The sequence below is a fragment of the Natrix helvetica genome (genome assembly GCF_964273705.1).
Source record: "Natrix helvetica genome assembly, chromosome: Z".
NCBI classification, from domain to species: Eukaryota; Metazoa; Chordata; class Lepidosauria; order Squamata; family Natricidae; genus Natrix; species Natrix helvetica.
Window position 1 is genome coordinate 117,325,734 of NC_138554.1, and position 20,809 is coordinate 117,346,542.

The 20,809-nt window shown below is 41.9% G+C and overlaps 1 protein-coding gene across 2 annotated transcripts in view; it reads left to right on the plus strand.

Moving 5' to 3' along the window:
- CFAP69 (cilia and flagella associated protein 69) overlaps positions 1-20,809 on the plus strand; it is a 45,800-nt gene that overhangs the window by 14,542 nt on the left and 10,449 nt on the right. For both annotated transcript variants that reach the window (XM_081932262.1, XM_081932263.1), the window contains exons 7-15: positions 672-821; positions 939-1,116; positions 9,083-9,206; positions 10,554-10,602; positions 10,688-10,809; positions 11,850-12,066; positions 13,139-13,303; positions 17,529-17,641; positions 18,918-19,036. In XM_081932262.1, the coding sequence (XP_081788388.1) occupies positions 672-821; positions 939-1,116; positions 9,083-9,206; positions 10,554-10,602; positions 10,688-10,809; positions 11,850-12,066; positions 13,139-13,303; positions 17,529-17,641; positions 18,918-19,036 (1,237 nt within the window). The remainder of the gene's footprint in view (positions 1-671; positions 822-938; positions 1,117-9,082; positions 9,207-10,553; positions 10,603-10,687; positions 10,810-11,849; positions 12,067-13,138; positions 13,304-17,528; positions 17,642-18,917; positions 19,037-20,809) is intronic.

A 20,809-nucleotide genomic window follows, 5' to 3' on the forward strand; every position in this document is an offset into this window, starting at 1 on the left:
GTTTTTGCTCTTTTTTGCCCTTCCAAGCCCTCAGGAGCACTTTGCAAGCTTCCCAAAACCCTCTGCACGTCCATTTTTGCAAAGGGGGGTTCAGTAGTCCAAAAATGCTGTATTCAGTGTATAAGAAGCACCCAGATTTTCACCCTCTTTTTTGAGGGGGAAAAGTACATCTTATACTCCGAAAAATACGGTAGTAATCGTTCAAGGTTATAACAGCACTTTAAAAAGTGACTTAGCACTGTTTTCCACACTTACAACCTTTGCAGCATCCCCATGTCACATGATCAAAATTCAGATATTTAGCAATTGGTTCATAATAGTTACATTCTGGAGTCATTTGATCAGCTTTTGTGACCTTCTGACAAGCAAAGTCAATGGGAAATTAATTGTAACAACAATGTTACCAACTTAACAACTGCAATAATTCACTTAACTGCTGTGGCAAGAAAAATTGTAAAGTGGGGCAAAACTCACTTACAAATGTTTCACTTAGCAACATAGATTTTGGGCTCAATTGTGGTTGTAACTTGGGGACTAGCTGTAGTTAATTCCATTCTCAGACATGCAAATTCATTTACCATGAATTCTTGGAGGACAACACGCTATAAATCTAACGAATAAATACAAGTATTTTGTTTGCCTTTGACTTGTTCCAATTTTTCTTAATACAGGTCATCAACCTACAAGTGCAAATTATAAAAAGCAGATTGTAGAATTAGGAAGTTTAGCAGAGACTTTGGTTTTATCACTAACACTTGTTGAAAATCAACTTTCTGAAAAATTATGGTTTATTAAAACTTTGCAACATCTTTCTATTTCTGGTTAGTATGATTTATATTTTAAAAATATTGTAGCTAATCCTTATCTATTTTAGTTTCTTTTTCAGTAAAATGCTGGCAATACAAAGGGAGCTAATTATCAATCATTTTCTTTTTCAGAAGCAAATTGTAAACTTATGATGAAAGCTGAAGCACCAAGAATATTATGTTCTTATCTGAATGATGTTGATCCCTCTGGGCAATTATTATTCCGTTCCTCGGAAATCCTTTGGAATTTATTAGAAAAAACTTCCAAGGAACAAATTATTGAACAGCTCAGTAACTTGGAATGTGTACAGTTAAGCCTATTTAAAATACTTTATATAAACCTAGTTTTTACATGCTAGTTTATATATTAGAAGCTGGCATTTTTATCTTCTATTTCTCATATACATTAAAAAGAAAAGTAGAACAAGCATTTTTTTTACTAATGTTTCAATATAATAATTGGAAGGGACCTTGGAGATCTTCTACTCCAACCCCCTGCCTAGGCAGGAAACCCTATACCTTCTCCCAAGTTGGTGGAGACAGCGGTCATGCATGGGTTAACTCAGTCAGTAACCAATAGAACCAAGTCTCCCAAAGAGATGTCATCTTCTCTGTGAAGCATGCTTCTGCTTTCTAGACTCAGTTCGATTAGTACTGGCTGTGCTAATCGCTTCTCCTCTACAAAACTTGAATATTTGATCCTTTTAATGCGAATTTGAACTTATTTGGACTTCTCTACTAAATTCTGCCAAATTCTTCTCTCCATTGGGCTCCTGCTGAGGTTTCAGCACTCTCTCAACAGTCCCTGGGGCTGGAGAGGATTGCCTCGCCTTGGCGAGGCCTGCCTTGCTTCTGCCTTCGGGGTTCTGAGGCTCCTAAGAGCAGCAGCGCCTTCAAAGGGAGCCAGAAGAGGCTCTCCGATGAGGGATTCTCTGCCTATGAGCCCTCCTGCTGTGCTGCCTGCTGCTGCCACCGCCGGAAGCCTCCAATCACTACAGGGAGCCCGAAAAAAGCCTTGTGGAGCCGTTTTGACGCTCCGTTTCTGCCGCTGCTTCTCCCGATCGGCTTTCTGGCCCCAGCTGTCCTCCACGGCTTCGCCCTTGGCCCCACAACCTTGCCGCAGGCCTAACCCGCCCACGCCATCAGCGCGGCCTTGGCTACCTCATGGCGCCGGCCCATAGGCTCTTCAGCCTCAGTGGCCATTTTGTTTGGGCATGAAAAACAGTGGCAGCCATTTTGGACACTAACTGTGAGTACTGGCTATGGCCCCCTCTCCCAATCCTGGCTCTCAGCTACCTCCAGTCCCTGTGACTACTGCCCCTGCCACCGAGCCTTCTGCTTCTAAGGGCCGCAAGTGAAGGCCTGCTCCAGGGGATGCCATCCAGTCCCCTCCCAGGGATCCAAGGCCTGACCAGGGGGGTGCTGAGGAACCACCACCCGGGGAGAATGATAGGGCCCCTCAGGTCCCTGCCAAGAAGGCCAGAGCCAAGACCAAGCACACCGAGCTTCGCCTGTTCCAGGCCCAAAGGCCTGCCCACTCGAGCCCAGCTCCTGATCTTTCTTCTGATTCGGAGGAGGACTATTCTCCAGTTGCCTCAATCTTGCAGCCTGAAGAGGCTAAGGGTACAGAGGCCTTGGTTGAAAGTGGGGATGATTCTGATTGTGGCAGGAGCATTACCCCTGATGAGGATCCCCTCTACCAGGGACATATCTCTCCCCATCCCCGCAGGCACTGCTCCTATTCGCCAGGCATGGCTGATATGATCTCTGAGGCGGCTGGGCTCAATCACAGGTCTGCTAACCGCTCTGCTTCTCGCAGGTCTGCTTCTTCCTCCAGCTCCAGGCGCAGGGATGGTCATGTCTCGGCTTCTTCTTCAAATGACCTGCCTGGCACGTCCAACCAGAAATCTGTCTTCAGGGAGAGGATCGCCCGGCAAGAGACTCAGATCTGTCTGAGGATGAGGGTCTTCCTCCCGATCCACCTCCCTTTGTTGGTTTGTTTAAACCTGCTGTCTTTCGCTCTCTCCTTTTCAAGGCCAGGAAGATCGCAGGCATTCCTTCTCCTAAGATGGCTCAGACTGCGGAAGCAGACAAGGCTGACACCACTGATCCGCTCTTCACCCAGCCTACGATGGAAAAGGAGGTTATCCCATCACCACGTTTCTTTTGGGATGTTGTCCAAAATCAGGTGGCATCCCCAGGTACCGCTCCCCTCCCCAATGCCTTGGATAAACACCTGTACAATGTCTCTCCCGACCTTGCCAAGGCTTTGGAGGTACCTTCTATCAATCTACCTATCATTGCCCTGTCCTCTCCCAACGCAGCCTCGGCAGCTCCTGAGGAAACACTGCAGCCAGAGGACAAGAGGATTGAACAGACTCTGTTCAAAGGCCACCAAGCCTCAGCTTGGTCTGTTAGGGCTGGCACCTCAGCTTCATTCTTCAGCCGCTTGGCCCTCCTGTGGCTGAGACAACTCCAAACTCGTCTTCCAGCCAGGGATTCCAGGGCTCACAGAGACATCAATAAAATTAAGGCGGCCCTGGAATACACTGCGGATGCCTCATTAGATGCAGCCCGGTTTGCATCCAAGGCCATTGCGTCTTCCATCTCCACCGCCGGCTTATCTGGCTAAAACAATGGCAGGCAGAAGCACGTGCCAAGTGGAGGCTTGCTTCCTCCCCTTACTCTTCTTCCCTTCTCTTTGGCCCTCCTTTAGAGCCCCTTCTGGTAGAATCCAAAGATAAGAGGAAGGTCCTCCGCTTCATGTACACGGGCCACCACTTCCAATATCGGGCCCTTCCCTTTTGTCTGTCCTCAGCCCCGAAGGTTTTCACGAAGGTGCTGTCAGTGGTGGCCGCCCATCTGTGGGCTATGCCCATCCAGATATTCTGCTACCTGGATGACATTCTTCTGTTGTCCAGGTCTCGCCCTCAGGGACCTCAAGGACACCCTTCAGGTTCTGCAGAACGTGGGATTCTCCATAAATCGGGAGAAAAGTCACTTCTCTCCCACGTCTCGCTTAGTCCACCTGGGAGCCCTCATACACTCCTCTCAGGGGAAGGTCTTCCTCTCCCAAGACCACCAGAGCAGTCTCAGGGAGTTAGCCAGGGAGGTACGAGGGAGCCAAAGGGTCCCTCTTCTTCAGCTGTCTCAACTGCTGGGGAAGATGGTCTCCTGCTTTTCCTTCGTCCCTTGGGCACGGCTTCACAGCCGCTGCCTCCAGTGGTTTCTTCTGCCATTCCAGAAAACCAACAGCAGCTGTTCCCTAGCGAAGGTCACTCTGACTCCAGAGATTCTGCGCTCTCTGGAGTGGTGGATCTCCCCGGCCATAGCTCAGGGAACCCCTGCGTCTCGTGGTCACGACAGACACGAGTGTAACAGGTTGGGGAGCTCACCTGGACCATCAGGTGGCCTAGGGACTGTGGACCAATTCCGACCTGTCCCACAGTATGAATTGGCTCGAGTTAAAAGCCATCCATCTGGCCCTCCTCCATTTCTAGAACTCCCTTCACAACTCCCACGTGCTGATCCGGATGGGCAACACGACGGCCAAGGCTCATGTCAATCACCGGGGGGGACAAGAGCTGCATCTCTCATGGAGTGTGCATTCCACCTAAGGACTTTCCCTTCCCCCTGATCCAGAGGGTGATTTGGAAGGCGATAGAGGAGGAGGCCAAGCTCGTCCTGATTGCTCCCAATTGGCCTCGCCGCCCTTGGTATGCAGACCTAATCAATCTGTCTGTGGAACCTCAGTGGCCTCTGCCAATGATTCCATCCCTCCTCCATCAAGGCTCCCTCCACCACCCCGACCTGCACTGGCTGCGCCTAACCGCTTAGAGGCTGAGCGGGCGGTCCTGAGGGCGGACAATCTTTTCGAGACTGTTAATCAGTACTATTCAGGCCTCACGCCGCCCGGCTACAAACAGAATTTACGAATTTACCTGGCAGACCTTTGTGGCTTGGTGCCATTCCTGAAGGATAGACCCCCTAAAGGCTTCAGTGGCCCCACTTCTCGACTTTTTACAACAAGGTCTTAATAAGGGCCTCTCTCCAAACACTTTGCAGCGACAAGTGTCAGCTGTCTCTTCTGTTCTGTCACTTCACCGGGATGAACCCATCTCTCTGCACCCTCACATCCGCAGATTCATTAAAGGGGCGTCCAATCTCTGCCCCCCAGTGGTTCATCGCTTTCCCTCCTGGGATCTGACCAAAGTCCTTGACTTTCTTACTGACCCTCCCTTCGATCCTCTCAGGTCGGCAACCTTGCACCACCTCACACTTAAGACTGTCTTTTTGGTGGCCATAACCTTGGCACGGAGGGTCTCAGAACTCGCGGCCCTTTCCACCCGCTCTGACTTATGTATATTCCACATGGACCGAGTGGTTCTCCACATCGATCCCACATTTGTCCTGAAGGTCAATTCTGCATTCCATCACTCCCTAGATATCACTCTCCCAAACGTCTGCCCTGCCCCAGCGCACAGGCTGGAGCACAAATGGCTCAAGCTGGATGTCAGGTGGGCACTTAAGATCTATATAGCCATGATGGCCCCCTTCAGACGTACCGAGGCCCTCTTTGTATCCTTCCATCCTACCAACAAAGGGTTGAAAGCTTCCCCTTCCATGATTGGCTGATGGATTAGGTCGGCCATTGCTCAGGCCTACATCTCGCATGACCTCATTCCGCCTAACATTACGGCTCATTCCACACGAAGCGCAGCCACGTTGGCGGTGTGGGCACGGCAGGCCTCAGTGGAAGAAATCTGCAGGGCAGCTACTTGGTCCACCCCTAATTCCTTCATTAGACATTACAAAGTGGATCAATATGCATTGGCAGATGCTACCTTTGGACGGTGCGTCCTTCAACACGTTCTCCCTTCTTCCAGCTCCTAGGCCAGTCTCATGCCCTCCCGGGGACACGCCAGCTTTGGTACATCCCATGCATGACCGCTGTCTCCACCAACTTGGGAGAATGCGGCGTTGGTTCTTCCCTGATACGCCCCTTTTCCAGGTGGTGGAGACAGCGGTCATCCCCACCCTTGGGGATCTGGCCTACCTTGCAGGGAGCGTCTGGGAGCATGATGCGTAGTCGCCTCACGGAGAGCAATTGTTCACAGCACACCAGTCTACTGATCTCCTTCGTCACGAAAGCCTGAGCATGCTCCACAGAATCAATGACATCATCGTCAGTTCTATTGGTTACTGACTGACAGTTCTATAGGTTACTGACTGAGTTAACCCATGCATGACCGCTGTCTCCACCGCCCGGAGAAGGGGCGTATCAGGTAAGAACCAACGCCTCAATTTCAGACAAATGGCTATCCAACATCTTCTTAAAGACTTCCAGTATTGGGGCATTCACAACTTCTGGGGGCAAGCTATTCCACTGATTAATTGTCTGGAAACTGTCAGGAAATTTCTCCTCAGTTCTAAGTTGCCCTTTTCCTTGATTAGTTTCCACCCATTGCTTCTTGTTCTAACCTCAGGTGCCTTGGAGAATAGTTTGACTCCCTCTTCTTAGTGTCAACCCCTGATATTGGAAAACTGCTATCATGTCTCCCCTAGTCCTTCTTTCTATTAACTAGACATACCCAGTTCCTGCAACTGTTCTTCATATGTTTTAGTCTCCAGTCCCCTAATCACCTTTGTTGCTCTTCTCTGCACTCTTTCTAGAATCTCCACATATTTTCTACATCGTGGCGACCAAAACTGAATCCACATTCCTAGTGTGGCCATACCAAGGCATTATAAAGTGGTATTAACACTTCATATGATCTTGATTCTATCCTCTGTTTATGCTGCCTAGAACTGTGTTGGCTTTTTTGGCAGCTGCTGCACACTGCTGGCTTATATTTAAATGGTTGTCCACTAGGACTCCAAGATCCCTTTCACAGTTACTACTGTTGAGCAAGGTATCATCTATACTGTACCTGTGCATTTCATTTTTGTTGCCTAAATGTAGAACCTTACTCTTTTCACCATTGAATTTCATTTTATTAGATAGTGCCCAATGTTCAAGTTTGTCAAGATCCTTCTGTATCTTTAGCCTATCTTCTGGAGCGTTGGCTATTCCTGCCAGCTTGGTGTCATCTGCAAATTTGATGAGTTCCCCATTTATTCCCTCTTCCAAATCTTTGATGAAGATGTTGAAGAGTACTGGGCCCAAAACAGAGCCTTGGGGTACTCCACTGCATGCTTCCCTCCATGTAGATGCAGTTCCATTGAGAACTACACGTTGAGTGCGGTTGGTCAGCCAGTTACGAATCCATCTGGTGGTGATGCTGTCCAACCCACATTCTTCTACTTTATCTAGTAGTAGGTTATGGTCTACCTTATCAAATGCCTTACTGAAGTCCAAGTAACTATATCGACGGCGTTCCTCTGGTCCACTAATTTTGTCATTTTGTCAAAGAATGCAATAAGATTACTTTGGCATAATCTGTTTTTGACAAACCCATGTTGGCTTTGGCTATTACTTTGTTTACTTCTAGGTGTTTGCTAATTCTTTGCTTGATTATCTTTTCCAGAATCTTTCCTGTTATTGATCTCAGGCTGATAGGTCTGTAGTTTCCTGGATCTGTTTTTTCCCTTTTTTGAAGATGGGAACTACATCAGCTCTTTTCAAGAAGTCCTGTAGTTCCCCGGTGCTCCAGGATCTCTGAAAGATATAGTTCAGTGGTTCTGAGATCTCATATGCCAGTTCCTTCAGGACCCTGGGGTGTAATCCATCTGGTCCTGGTGATTTGAACTCGTCTAGGGTAGACAGGTGCTCACTTACCATTTTTTCCCCTATTTTAACTTGTGTTCCAAATCTGATTTTTGTGGTGCTGTTTTTGATAGGTTGTACTGTTTTATCCCTTTGTGTAAAGACAAATGCAAAACATGAGTTAAATAGTTCTGCTTTCTCCCTGTTGCTTGTCACCTTCTTGCCACTTTCTCCTAGCAATGGACCAATTGTTTCCTTAACTTTTTTCTTGTTTTTAACATGTTGGAAGAAGCTTTTTTGTTATTTTTTACTTTTGTGACAAGCCTTTCTTAATTGTGAGCCTTAGCTTTCCTCACTTCATCTTTACATGCTCGGGCTATTTGCTGATATTCTGCCTTAGTTATGTGTCCCCCCCCCTTTTCCACTTTTTATACTTATCTTTTTTGTCTTTCAATTTGTCAGAGAGTTCTTTATGCAGCCATGCTGGTTTCTTTTGGGAGCTGTTATTTTTCTTCTTCATTGTTATTGTGCTAGACTGGGCTTTTGTAATCTCATTTTTCAAAATTTCCCAAGCTTCTTGAGTTGTTTTCCCCTTGAGGATTCTCATCCATGGAATTTTTCCCAACCTCTCTCTAAGTTTATTAAAATTAACTCTCTTAAAGTCCAAGACTCTAGTTTCACTTTGTTCTACTACTTGTGTTTGCATAATGTTGAATTCCAATATTGCATGGTCACTTGCCCCCAAGGTTCCTGTGCCTTCAACATTCTATCATTTCCTCTCTGTTAGTGAGAATTAAATCCAATATGGCTGATCCCCTTGTTCCCTTCTCTACTTTTTGGGAAACAAAGTTGTCTGCTAGGTTTGTTAGGAACCTGTTGATCTTTCACTTGGTGCAGAGTTTGTTTCCCAGTTGATATCAGGGTAGTTAAAATCCCCCACTACTATTGTGGTGTGCTTCCTACATACCTTAGTTGGCTGACTAGCAAAAAGTTGCTTGGTTGGGTGGCCTGTAGTATAGACCTATGGCAATGTCATTCCCCCCCAACCTTTAATATTGACCCAAATGCATTCAAGATAGTTCTCATCACTGTTGTGCTCTATTTCTGTAGAGAGGTAATTATTTCTTATTCAATTAGAAAAAGCATAGGTATTAAAATAGGTATTAAAGCATAGGTATTAAAATATAGAATGTGTTGTTTCATTCTATTTGAATTATTTATTGATATAAAATAAATTAAAATCAATAGATTATGGACTAACTACTTTCTTCCTTCTAAACCATTTCTATCTAACATTTGTTGGTTTGGTGTATTTTAAATCAACGAGCAAAAATACAAAAACCATGACATGGAGATGCTGCAGTGATTGTAATTTAGAGGAACAGTGACTGTAAGTTGGAGAATCTACCATTCATTTAACGCTGTCTAAAACATGAACAGTCACTGAATAAATGTCTTTAAGTGAGGACTGCGAAATACTGTTTAGAATTTTAGTATCTAGGAATGATACTATATTTTCAATTAGAAAAACCATAGGTATTAAAATATAGAATTGTGTTGTTTTACTTAGGGCTCTGAAGGAAGCATTTACAAATTTACTTACACACGGTTTCCGCCATTATGATCGTCAGTTAAGAAATGACATTTTGGTAATAGCTACCCTTGTTGCTCAGAACCCAGGAGCTCCAATGATTGTATGTATACTTGATTTCAAATTTTGGCAAATTAAAAGTGAAAATTGAAAATTAGTTACATATTCTGTTAACATCATAGTGCCAGCTTTTTTAGTATAGCCACAGCCCTTTCTTCCTTAAAACACATTTATCTTGGAATTTTATACTATAGGGAAAAACATATAATTATGTTTTCAGTGATGGCAGTTAAATATGGCAGGCATTATATGGTCTTGCTTTATAAAAAAATATTTATTGAATGATAATAAATTCTAAAATGAGGTTTCAGAAGTTGTGACACAGAAGATAAGAAATTAACTCATATCAAAATATAATTAACACTGAAAAACTTGTAGAAGAGATGATAATCTTATAATCTTGACTTTTTCTCTTATCTTAAAATGAGATTTAAAATTTACACCTAATAACTTTGTAAAATATCATTGGATCGAATATCATGTTTTTCTTTTTTCCTTTTGTGTGCATTTATGTGTGTATGTGTGTGTGTGTTTTTATGTTTGTACTTTTATCCTATTAAAAATATTGTTTCCTGTATCATCAAAGTGCCCATATTTCTGCTACTGTTCATTAGTTTGCATATTAATATAATGGATACTATTGTGGAGTACCTGTTATCCATCTGACAAAGAAGAGGTGAATTTGGTGTAAAAAAAATGCTAAGAAGATATAAATAATAAAAGCCTGAACCTGCATCGTTTTTACTTTTCAGTTACTTATGAACTAGAGATTACTACTTCTATATTTTTTTCATTCATTTCTTTGTTATTCAGCTATCATTTTATATTGTCATATTTTGCCTTGGACAACTCTGGCTGCAAGATTATATCTTCTGGCCTAATATAAGTCTTTTGATCAGGATCTAACTTTTTAATAGGTGGTCCATTCCTCATTGATTATAAGAAGGCTATATTGTAACTCTACCTTTCCAACTAAGAGCAATAAAATTCCTGGTTTTGATTTTTTTCTAATTAGTTCTGTATATAAAATTATCTTTATTGAGACATTATCCATTTATAAAGAATTTTGGAAATTATATTTCATCTTCAGAATTGGACCTACTCCTTTTCTTATCCCAGAGCTCTGCCTTTTGCCATATCACTAAAATTTATAATTCTGTTACTTTTTAAGACCTGAACAAAAAATAATCCTAAATTCATCCATTTCAAATGTTTGTGAAGAGCTACATTGATTTACAAATGCCTTTTTATATTTTCTAAAAAGTAATTTCCATCCATCCACTGTTTAAAAAATTTCCACGTGCTTTAGTCTATTATAAATTTAAAAATAGCACAAATATAAATACAACAGCTTTGTACATATCTTAACTTTATGTGTATGTGTGTTTAGGAAACTGGATTTTCCAAGCAATTAATACTATATGCTACTTTTGATGAAAGTAAGTATTTTAACCATTAATACTTTATCATGTAAATGTGAACCATGGATTTTTGTTGATAAAATGTGTTTAATTTCATTCACAGTGAAAACTCATAGTCCTTTGGTAAAAGGTCTTAAACTTACTTCCTGTTATGAAGACTTTGAGCTGAAAAAGCTGCTGCTTAACATGCTTACTGTACTAGCAAAAGATTTATGTTCTGTTCAGGTAGGTCATAAAATAATTGAAATCAATCATAATTACTCAAGAGTTTTAATACTACATGTTTTAAGAGAATTCTATTAATACATCTGTAAATGTACAATTACTCAGGAGTTTTAATACTACATGTTTTAAGAGAGTTCTATTAATACATCTGTAAATTTACATTTATGTTGAAATTGACAATACTGCTATACGTTCAGCTACTAGCACCAAAAAGCTTCATGTCACTTCTAGATGTCAAAATAAATAGGCAAATATTTCCCCTCCCTCAGAAGAATGTTATTCTAAAATAACTTTAGTATATTCAGAGAGAAATTAACAGCCCAATAATTGTATAAATTCATAGAGTCAAGTAGGAACCTTTTATTGTCAAGTACAAAATATAAAACAACAGTTTTAAATAGATTGTATCTTGCATATCCACTTCCCAAAGAAAATAATCAGAGTAGTACAATAAAAGTACTTATTGTGTGTATTTGGAGGAAGGGGATAGAATGAGAATGACGTGGTTGTGGTTGCGAATGACTGGTATCAGCAGATATAAATTTTACTCCTTTTCTACATTCGTTGTAACATTTATCAAAAGTGGCAAATCAATAGTATGCAGAGAGATGGCTTGCTACTTGTTCGCACCAGTTCGGGCAAACCTGTAGTGGACATTGGGACTGGGTTGCTGAACCGGTCGGGGTGGCCAGCTGGCCACACCCCTGAACTGATTCCCCAGTCACCCATGCCATTGCCGGCATGTTTTTTACTCATTTTATAATGTTCTGCGCAAGCACAGAACAATTAATGGACAACTGCGCATGCGCAAACAAAGCGTGGCAGGTGCACAAGCGAAGTGAACCCACAATAACATCGGCAGCAACCTACCCTTGTATGCAGGGATCATCACGTTTCAAATTTTACGCAAAACATAACTTTAAAAATGCTTTCTGCATGTACTAACATGAGAAGGTCAAAAGTATATTGTTATTGTTATCCGTTTACTATTAAAATGATTTCTCTTTTCAAATTATATTTTATCTCCTTTCCTTGTTTAGCTGCTGCATGAGGGTAAGGTTATATTGGCTTTGTTTAATTATTTAAAACCACATGAAAAGGGAGGAGCACTTGATATGTCTGCAGCACAGTATGAAGAGTTACAGCTTCTTGCTATTGCTACATTAGCAACAATGGCTCCCTTATTGATAGAAGACTATATGCTGTACCAGGGAAATACTCGGCTGCTGCTGTTTCTGGAATGGTGTGTGAGCAATGGTGAGTCAATATGGCAAGATAACTTCTAGCCATGGTGAATAGAATGCAGTAGTGCAGACTAGCATACTGCTCACTCTGGGGAATTCAATTCTCACCGGCTCAAGGTTAAATCATTTTTCCATCCTTCCAAGGTCAGTAAAATGAGGACCTAGATTGTTGGGGACCATATGCTGATTCTTTAAACTGTTTAGAGAGGGCTGTTAACCATTATGAAATGGTATGTAAGTCTAGGTGCTTTTGCTAATGAAATGCTGTGATTTTTGATATAGAGCTAAATTTACTTTTAGGTTAAGAACTATATGTACCAGTTTTATCCTGCTTGATTTTCTACATAATCTCTATCCTTGTAGTAAGAGATATCATATGACCGTTGCAGCATGCCCATGATCAGAATTTGGGCACTTGGCAACTAGCATGTATTTATGACAGCTGAAGTGTCCTGGGACATGTGCTGAGCTTTTGTGCCTTTTGAAAAGCAAGCCAATGGAGAAGCAATATTCACTTAACAGTCATGAACTACCTTAGCAACTGCCATGATTCACTGAATAACCGTGGCAAGAAAGGACATAAAAGGGGGCAAAATCTCATTTAACAGCTGTCCACTTAGCAATGGAAATTTTGGGTTCAATTGTGATTGCAAAATAGAGGATTACTGTATGAGAAATTTTGAAATGAAAAACTTTTACTATATTAATTTACTACTGTTAAGTGAAATACATAGCAACATTCACTGGGAACAAACTCAGCCAAAATATTTTTTAAAATTCTTATATAAGTAACAAGAAATTTCTGCATGTTCTCTGCCACCATGTAGCTTTGGAGATTGAAGCCCAAATGTACAGTCATGAATGTGCAGCCAGAATATTAAAGAGCCATGATGTTGTCTTCCTTTTTCCTATGAAGATTATATGTTCAATTAAACTTTAAAATTATATAATTAGATGTTTGGGAAATATCTATGTTACAGTAATACAGTAGAGTGCTGACATTTACAATAATGTTTCAAACATGATAATATGAAAAGCTTTTGGTCTAATTTGAAATAAAATGAATATTTTTTGTTTCTTTGCAGATCCCTTCTTTACTCAAGGTAATAGTTTCCATGGCGTAGGTGGTCGTGGCACCAAACTTGCACAGATGCGCTTCTGTTTGAGAGTCCTGAATCCAGTTGTATCTCTCGCTGATGATGCTGTGAATGTTGATCTTTGTGATCAAGGAGCAATTAGTCAACTGTTGGGTAACATATCTGAAATTAGTTTTGTTTCATTAACTTTAAAGTTGTCTGAATAAAAATAAAGGTCAGTTTTAGTCTTATTATGCTTTAAAGCAATATAGTTTTTCCTCATTTTTTTCAAACCGACTGCATTTTCTTTGTAAGTACTTTCTAATATACAAGACATTTAATAGCAGGGCTATCTTAAATAAGGCATCTCTGGCATCTTCTAGGGGTTTTGTTTATTTGTTTATTTTATCTGTAAAACTGAATGCAGCCAGTTTGTTCACTAGTAGCATGAATTTACCGTATAACGAGAGAGAGGTATAATATTAATTCTGCAATGATAGCATATTCTATATATTTTATCTAAAACCATGAATGCTATTTTTCATATGTGGAGAGCATGATTATGACTTTATATTGCTTCTCTGGTATGTTTCATAGTGTTCCATTCAAAGGAATATTTACAGTTGAATTATATTACTTTTTCTAGCCTCATAGCTTTGAGAATGAGAATTTGTATTCTTCATTATGAAGAATCTTGACTGAAATGCCCCTCATTCATGATCTAATTTTGGAGGGGGAGCCGGACCTCGCGGGAATAACGGAAACCTGGTTGGGCCACGAGGGAGGTTTACCCCTCGTGGAAATGTGCCCACCAGGTTACCAAGCATTTCACCAGCCCCGGGCCCGGGGAAGGGGCGGTGGGGTAGCAGTGATTATCCGGGAGGACTTAGAGCCGAGGGAGTCCACTGTGCCACAGACGTCCGGATGTGAATCCCTTGTTGTGAAATGGGGCCCTGGGAGGCAGTTGGGCCTGCTGATAGTATACCTGGCTCCCCGCCATACATCAGCGACCCTGCCTGAGCTCCTTGAGCTGATCGCATCGGTGGCGGTTGAGACCCCCAAACTTCTAGTGATGGGGGATTTTAACCTGCCATCAGTGGGAGAAGCATCAGAGGGGGTTCGGGAGTTCATGGCTTCCATGATAGCCATGGACCTGACTCAAATGATTCAGGGCCCGACACACGAGGGAGGTCACACCTTGGACCTTGTTTTTGTCTCTAGCCAGTGGTTGAGTGATCTGGGAGGAGTGAATTTAACCATCACTCCTCTGTCATGGTCAGATCACTCATTCCTCCAACTTGACTTCCCCGGTGCTACCCCTCGCTGCGGGGAGGCGGAACCGGAAAACACTAGATGGTTCCGCCCCAGGCGCCTGATGGAACCAGATAGGTTCCAGACGGAGCTTGGGCCACCTCCTGCAGCCCTGACCCGCCCTCGGGTAGAGGACCTGGTGGCCACGTGGAATAATGCGACTACCGGGGCCTTGAACCGGGTGGCGCCTTTGCGGCCTCTCCGGCGGCAACGATCCACCCTGGCTCCTTGGTTTACCGAGGAGCTAAGGGTGATGAAGCGCCGCAAGAGATGCCTAGAGAGTCGTTGGAGATCCTCCCGATCCGAATTTGACCGAGCACAGGTACGAGCCCATTTAAGGACGTACCTAGTGGCATTGAGAACGGCCAAACACCAATATTGTGCCGCTCTCATTGCATCCGCAGAGAACCGCCCTGCCGCCCTGTTTCGGGTGTCCCGCTCCCTTCTGTTTCAGAGGCCGCGGGAGGCCCCTTTACAGGGTAGGGCAGAGGAATTTGGGAAATATCTGCAGGATAAAGTCGCTCAAATCCGGAAGGATTGGGTCCCCTTCAGTGGCCCAGTCGAGACGCCAATGGCGAGTCTTGAGAAACCTTTTTGGGAGGAGTTTGACTTGGTTGTCATCGAGGATTTGGACAGATTGCGTGGACGACTGCGACCTACCACATGTTTACTGGACCCGTGTCCCTCCTGGCTTGTACTGGCATCCTGGGAGGTTACACGCGACTGGCTCCTGGGCCTAGTGAACGCTTCGTTGGGTGAGGGGTCTCTTCCGGCCGCCTTGAAAGAGGCGGTGGTGAGACCCTTGCTCAAGAGGCCTTCCCTGGAGCCTACGGAGCTGGCCAATTATCGTCCTGTCTCCAACCTTCCCTTTTTGGCGAAGGTTGTAGAGAGTGTGGTGGCTTCTCAGTTCCCACGACATCTGGAGGAGAATGATTATCTAGACCCGCGCCAGTCCGGCTTTCGCCCCGGGCACAGTACAGAGACGGCCTTGGTCGCGTTGGTGGATGATCTCTGGAGGGCCAGAGATAGGGGTTGTTCCTCTATCCTGGTCCTATTAGACCTCTCGGCGGCTTTTGATACCATCGACCATGGTATCCTGTTGCACCGACTGGAGGGGTTGGGGGTCCGGGGCACCGTTTTGCGGTGGTTCGGCTCCTACCTCTCTGGCCGGACGCAACGTGTGTTGGCAGGGGAGCAGAGGTCGACCCTAAGCCCCCTTATTTGTGGGGTGCCACAGGGGTCGGTCCTCTCGCCACTCCTGTTCAACACATACATGAAGCCGCTGGGTGAGATCATCCGTGGTTTCGGGGTGGGATATCATCTGTACGCTGATGATACTCAGCTGTACATTTCCACCCCGAACCACCCCAACGAGGCCGTCGAAGTGATGTCCCGGTGTGTGGAAGCCGTACGGGTCTGGATGGATGATAACCGACTCAAGCTCAACCCTTCCAAGACGGAGTGGCTGTGGGTTCTGGCCCCCCGGTTCAACCAGTTAATTCCATCTCTGGCCATTGGGGGCATTCATCTCGCCCCCGTGGAGCGGGCGCGCAATTTGGGTGTCCTCCTTGATGCCAGGCTGTCCATGGATGACCATGTGACAGCCATGGCCAGGGGGGCGTTCCACCAGGTTCGCCTGGTGCGCCAATTGCGCCCCCTATTGGACCGGGACGCCCTACGCACAGTCACCCATGCGCTGGTGACGTCTCGCCTGGACTACTGTAACGCTCTCTACATGGGGCTTCCCTTGAAATGCACTCGGAGACTGCAGTTGGTCCAGAATGCGGCCGCGCGGGTGATTATGGGGAGTACTAAGTACTCCCATGTGACACCTCTCCTGAGCGAGCTGCACTGGCTTCCTGTGGTCTATCGGGTGCGTTTCAAGGTCTTGATTACGATCTTTAAAGCGCTCCATGGCTCAGGACCTAGTTACCTGCGGGATCGTATTCTGCCCCATACATCCCTACGACCCATCCGCTCGCACAGAGAGGGACTTCTCCAGGTGCCGTCCACCAGACAGTGCCATGGGGCGGCGCCTAGGAGCAGAGCCTTCTCTGTGGCAGGCCCAGCCCTGTGGAATGACCTCCCCCCGGATATTAGGACCACTACTGACCTCCGCTCCTTCCGTATAAAGCTCAAGACCCACCTATTCCAAATAGCCGGCCTGGCTCAATCATAACTTCATAACGCTCCTGATGGGTTTTTTAATTCAGTAATTTTATTTAATGGGATTTTAAATTGTGTTTTTTAATTGTCTTTCACTTATGAGTCTACCTCCTCCATGCACATGTATATGTCTTTGTTCTTTATGTATATATGTTTGTCTTTATCTGTATTTTATCTGTTTTGATTGTACGCCGCCCCGAGTCCTTCGGGAGAGGGTTGCGGCTAATCAAATAAAAATTATTATTATTACCTCTGCCAAGGATTTTTCTCCCCCCAACAATGGAATAGTTTTTTGATTTGTAACTTTAAGCTTCATTATTTTCTTCATTTCTTTTACTGAAAAATAAGAATCCTCAGACAAATGATATTTATATTGGGGAATCTGTCTTAGAGGGTGGACAGTAGGAGCTTCTGGCTTGTAATAAGCTATACTCCTGTTTTGTTTAAGGTTTAGAACATTGCAAAAGATAAAAATGTATATTGCAAAAAGTAAGATGTATGGTTTTCTGAGAGTCAGAGTATGTAATTAGGTGGCCTAGTTCTTATTATCAAAAAACATATTGAAGGAAGGGCATCAGACTGACATCAGTCTCTTAAGTGACATGACTGATTTCTCCAATAAATTGGACAACAAATGATAATCACCATTTAGTCTTTTGTTTTTCCTAATAAAAGTGCTGCACCTTAATAAGAACCCCAACTTCCACTAGCTTTCCTTTTTGCATCTGAGTGTAAAGATGGCTAGTATTTAAATACGTTGAAAGTCAATATGAATTTTAAAAAAATGCGGGGGAAAAGTCAATATGAATAAGGTTGAGATGTATTAAATTTGCAAAATAATATATTATTATGTAATGTATTCTACTGGTATAATAATTTCTAGTGTAGCAGCCATAACATCTTTATTGCTCTTTTCCACTAGGTATCTTAAAATTCACCACAACTAATTATAAAGATTCTGCCCTTGTGATGGAAATTCAAAGTGATATCTTACTTATTCTGTCAACACTTTGTGAACATAATATCCATAGAAAGGTTTGTATTTCCTCATGGATTTCAAAAGTTCATTGTGGGAATTTCCAATGAATAAGAAAGTGAAAAATGAGCCTATGTTCAAAGTTTATTTTACTTTATTTATTTATTTATTTATTTTTATTCTATAGTGTCACCGTCTATTAACATTCTAAACTGGCATTCCTGAGTTGCTTTTGATGTGATTAGATTTTCAGATAACTTGGCTTTGGGATTGCATTATAACATGAAGTAATAAAGATCAGGAGCAACCACATATAAATTGCAAGATATAGTACAGCTATTTTTATTTATGTAATTACTGTATATAAGTGTTCAACGGAAAGTTTTAAAAGAATCTTGGAAATCCTTTAGTGCAATCTTATATCCATGCATAAATACATTTTTATAACATCACTGATAGATGCAAATTAGCCTTTGTTTATAAACAATGTCAGCAAATCTACCATTTCCCAAGGCAGAATGTTCTGTTCCTTATTCAGATTTTGGCCATTTGATAACTGAAATGTATTTATGACAATTGCAGTGACCCAGGGTCATGTGATCAGCTTTTTGTGACCTTTTCACAAGCAAAATCAATGAGGAAGCCACATTTACTTAACAATCCTGTTACTAAGTTAATAGTGATTCACTTAACAACTATTGTTAACAAGCAAGATCATAAAATGGGGCAAAATTCAATTAACAATTGTCTTGCTTAGCAACATAAAATTTGGGTTCAATTGTCGTTAAGTTGAGGTCTATCTTTATTATATTGCAGGTATATCTCCTTTCAGTCTTCCCAGGTTAAATATATGTCAAAGTTCTAATCTTTCTCTCCTGAGTTTTATCTTCCAGGTCCCTTATCATTTTGGTTTCTCTTTTCTGAAAATGCTTCAGCATAGGTTACAGTTTTTAAATCAGAAGCAGATAAAAATATTTTAGATCCAATTATGTAATCTTTCTAAACCTATTGGCAGCTCTTTAAAGGAGTCCTCTCTCTGCCTGGCCTCAGGAAGATACATTCTTAAGTTAAGGGAATGTCACATGGCCACATCCTGTTGCCATCTCTGTAAAGTCTCTTAAAGTCCCAAATCAATATTTTCCAGAACTTGCGTAGCTATTGGGCAAGCCCAATAAAAGGCAAAGCTCTTATAATAAACTGCTAATGGGTATGGAAAAGGTGGTTATTATGTTCCAAATGGACACAATATTTTAGACCCATTCTGACCAAAGTAGAACAGACAGGAACAATTATTTATAATTCTTACAAAATAATGTAAGTTTGACTATTAAACAGGAGCTCTTTGGATGGGAAGGAGTGGATACACTTATTTCATTTATGAAGATAGATGCCAAAAATTTCTATAGTGGATTGGGTCATAATCGTCTTCTTTTCTGTGCCCTGGACTGCTTATGGTAAATATAACAATTTCAAAAATTTTAATCTTTGAAAGAAAGGTGACAGGGTTAGGGTTAGGATTAATTCAATGGATCACAATGAATCAAAAGCATTTCCTTAGTTTAGTCTTTAAGTGTTTAATTTTAAATGGTTGTGATATTTAATTACTGATTTTTTTCTTTTAGTGTTGTTAAGTTTAGGAATGATATTTGTTTTGTTTTAAAAGTCTCCCCAATTTTAATCTCCCTGTTTACTGCCATACTGCAAATATTAAATTCACACAATGACTTTGTACAAGTAGGGCCAATATTTCGAAGATTCTGTATTTATTTATTTTATCAAGCATGTACAAGATAACAGATTTAAGTATAAACATGATTATGAATACAGGAAATGGATATGAATAAGTGGGGACAGTAGGACAGGGACAGAAGGCACATTGGTGCGCATATGCAAGCCTCTTAATGAATTATTCTTAATTAATATTCTTAATGAATAATTATTTTGTAATATAATATATTCTTAATGAATATAATATAATCTTAATGAAGATTATTCTTAATGAATAATCCTTCAACATACAGTTTATAACAATCATACTAATAATTTGACTTTTTGGAAGTTTGGCCATAAATCAAGTGGAGCATCTACATTGCATCCAGGAAGTCTCAAATGCTGGGCAAAAATTTCATGTATTAAACTGGAGTGCTTTTAAGAGTTGTGTGAGAATATAGATGAAAGTATAGACAGGGCCAAAATCTGAGGAGAAACACATTAAAGAGCATATGTTGATATTAGACATTTCTTCACATTTATATTCATACATGTACAGAACATACATACACATGCATAAGCTTAAAACAATACAGAAAGCTTCGGGGAGCATTGCAGAAAAATAAGGAAGTAAAAGAATTGGGTAGTGAAAACACAGAGGAGCACATAAGGATGACATGAGACATAGTCAAGGGGGAAAGTTGGAATAAGCATTTAGGAAAAACTTGAAATGATGGAACTCATTGAGAAGGGATGAGGAAGGAAATGCAGAAGAGAGCAAAGGGGGAGGTGGGAGCATTGTAGGTTAGTAGACTCCACCAGGAAGCAAAGGGACAGATTAGAAAATACAAGTAGTCCTTCCTTAATTATTCTAATTGGGACTGGAATTTCCATTTTTAAGCAATGCAGTCATTAGGCCAGGACCTGCTTCTGCCCTGCTGTATTCACCTGAATTTCAACAACTCCCATTTCTTTATTTCTGCCCTTTTACTACTGTATATATGTGGGATTGATTTGGGTAGATTGTAGGGGTGATACAGAAATATAATTTTATCATATTTTATTTATCTATATATAAAACTATTGTATTTTACTCCAATTCCATTTTAAATTGTATTTGATCTAATTCCATTTTAAATTGTATTTGATCCAATTCCATTTTAAATTGTTTTTATCAGATTTTAGTAATAATTGGTCTGCACTTTTATATGGTCCAAGAACTAATCTATAAAGTAACTAGCTAACTGTTCTACATATGAAAATAGGTGGGGGATGGGAGTATAGCATGCAGAGCAAAAAATCTACTGTTCCACATACTTTTTGCATCCTTGCCTTAAATTCTAGATTGTTATTATAGTGATACTCAGTGTCAATAGGACTGAATTAGCTAAATCAGTGGTGTTACATAACAGAATGCAGGTTTTTAAAAATAATTTAAATTTTTGAGATTAAATATTTGTCAAATCAGGCTGTAGTTGTTTAATGTCAGTCACAACAATTCCTAATAATACATTATT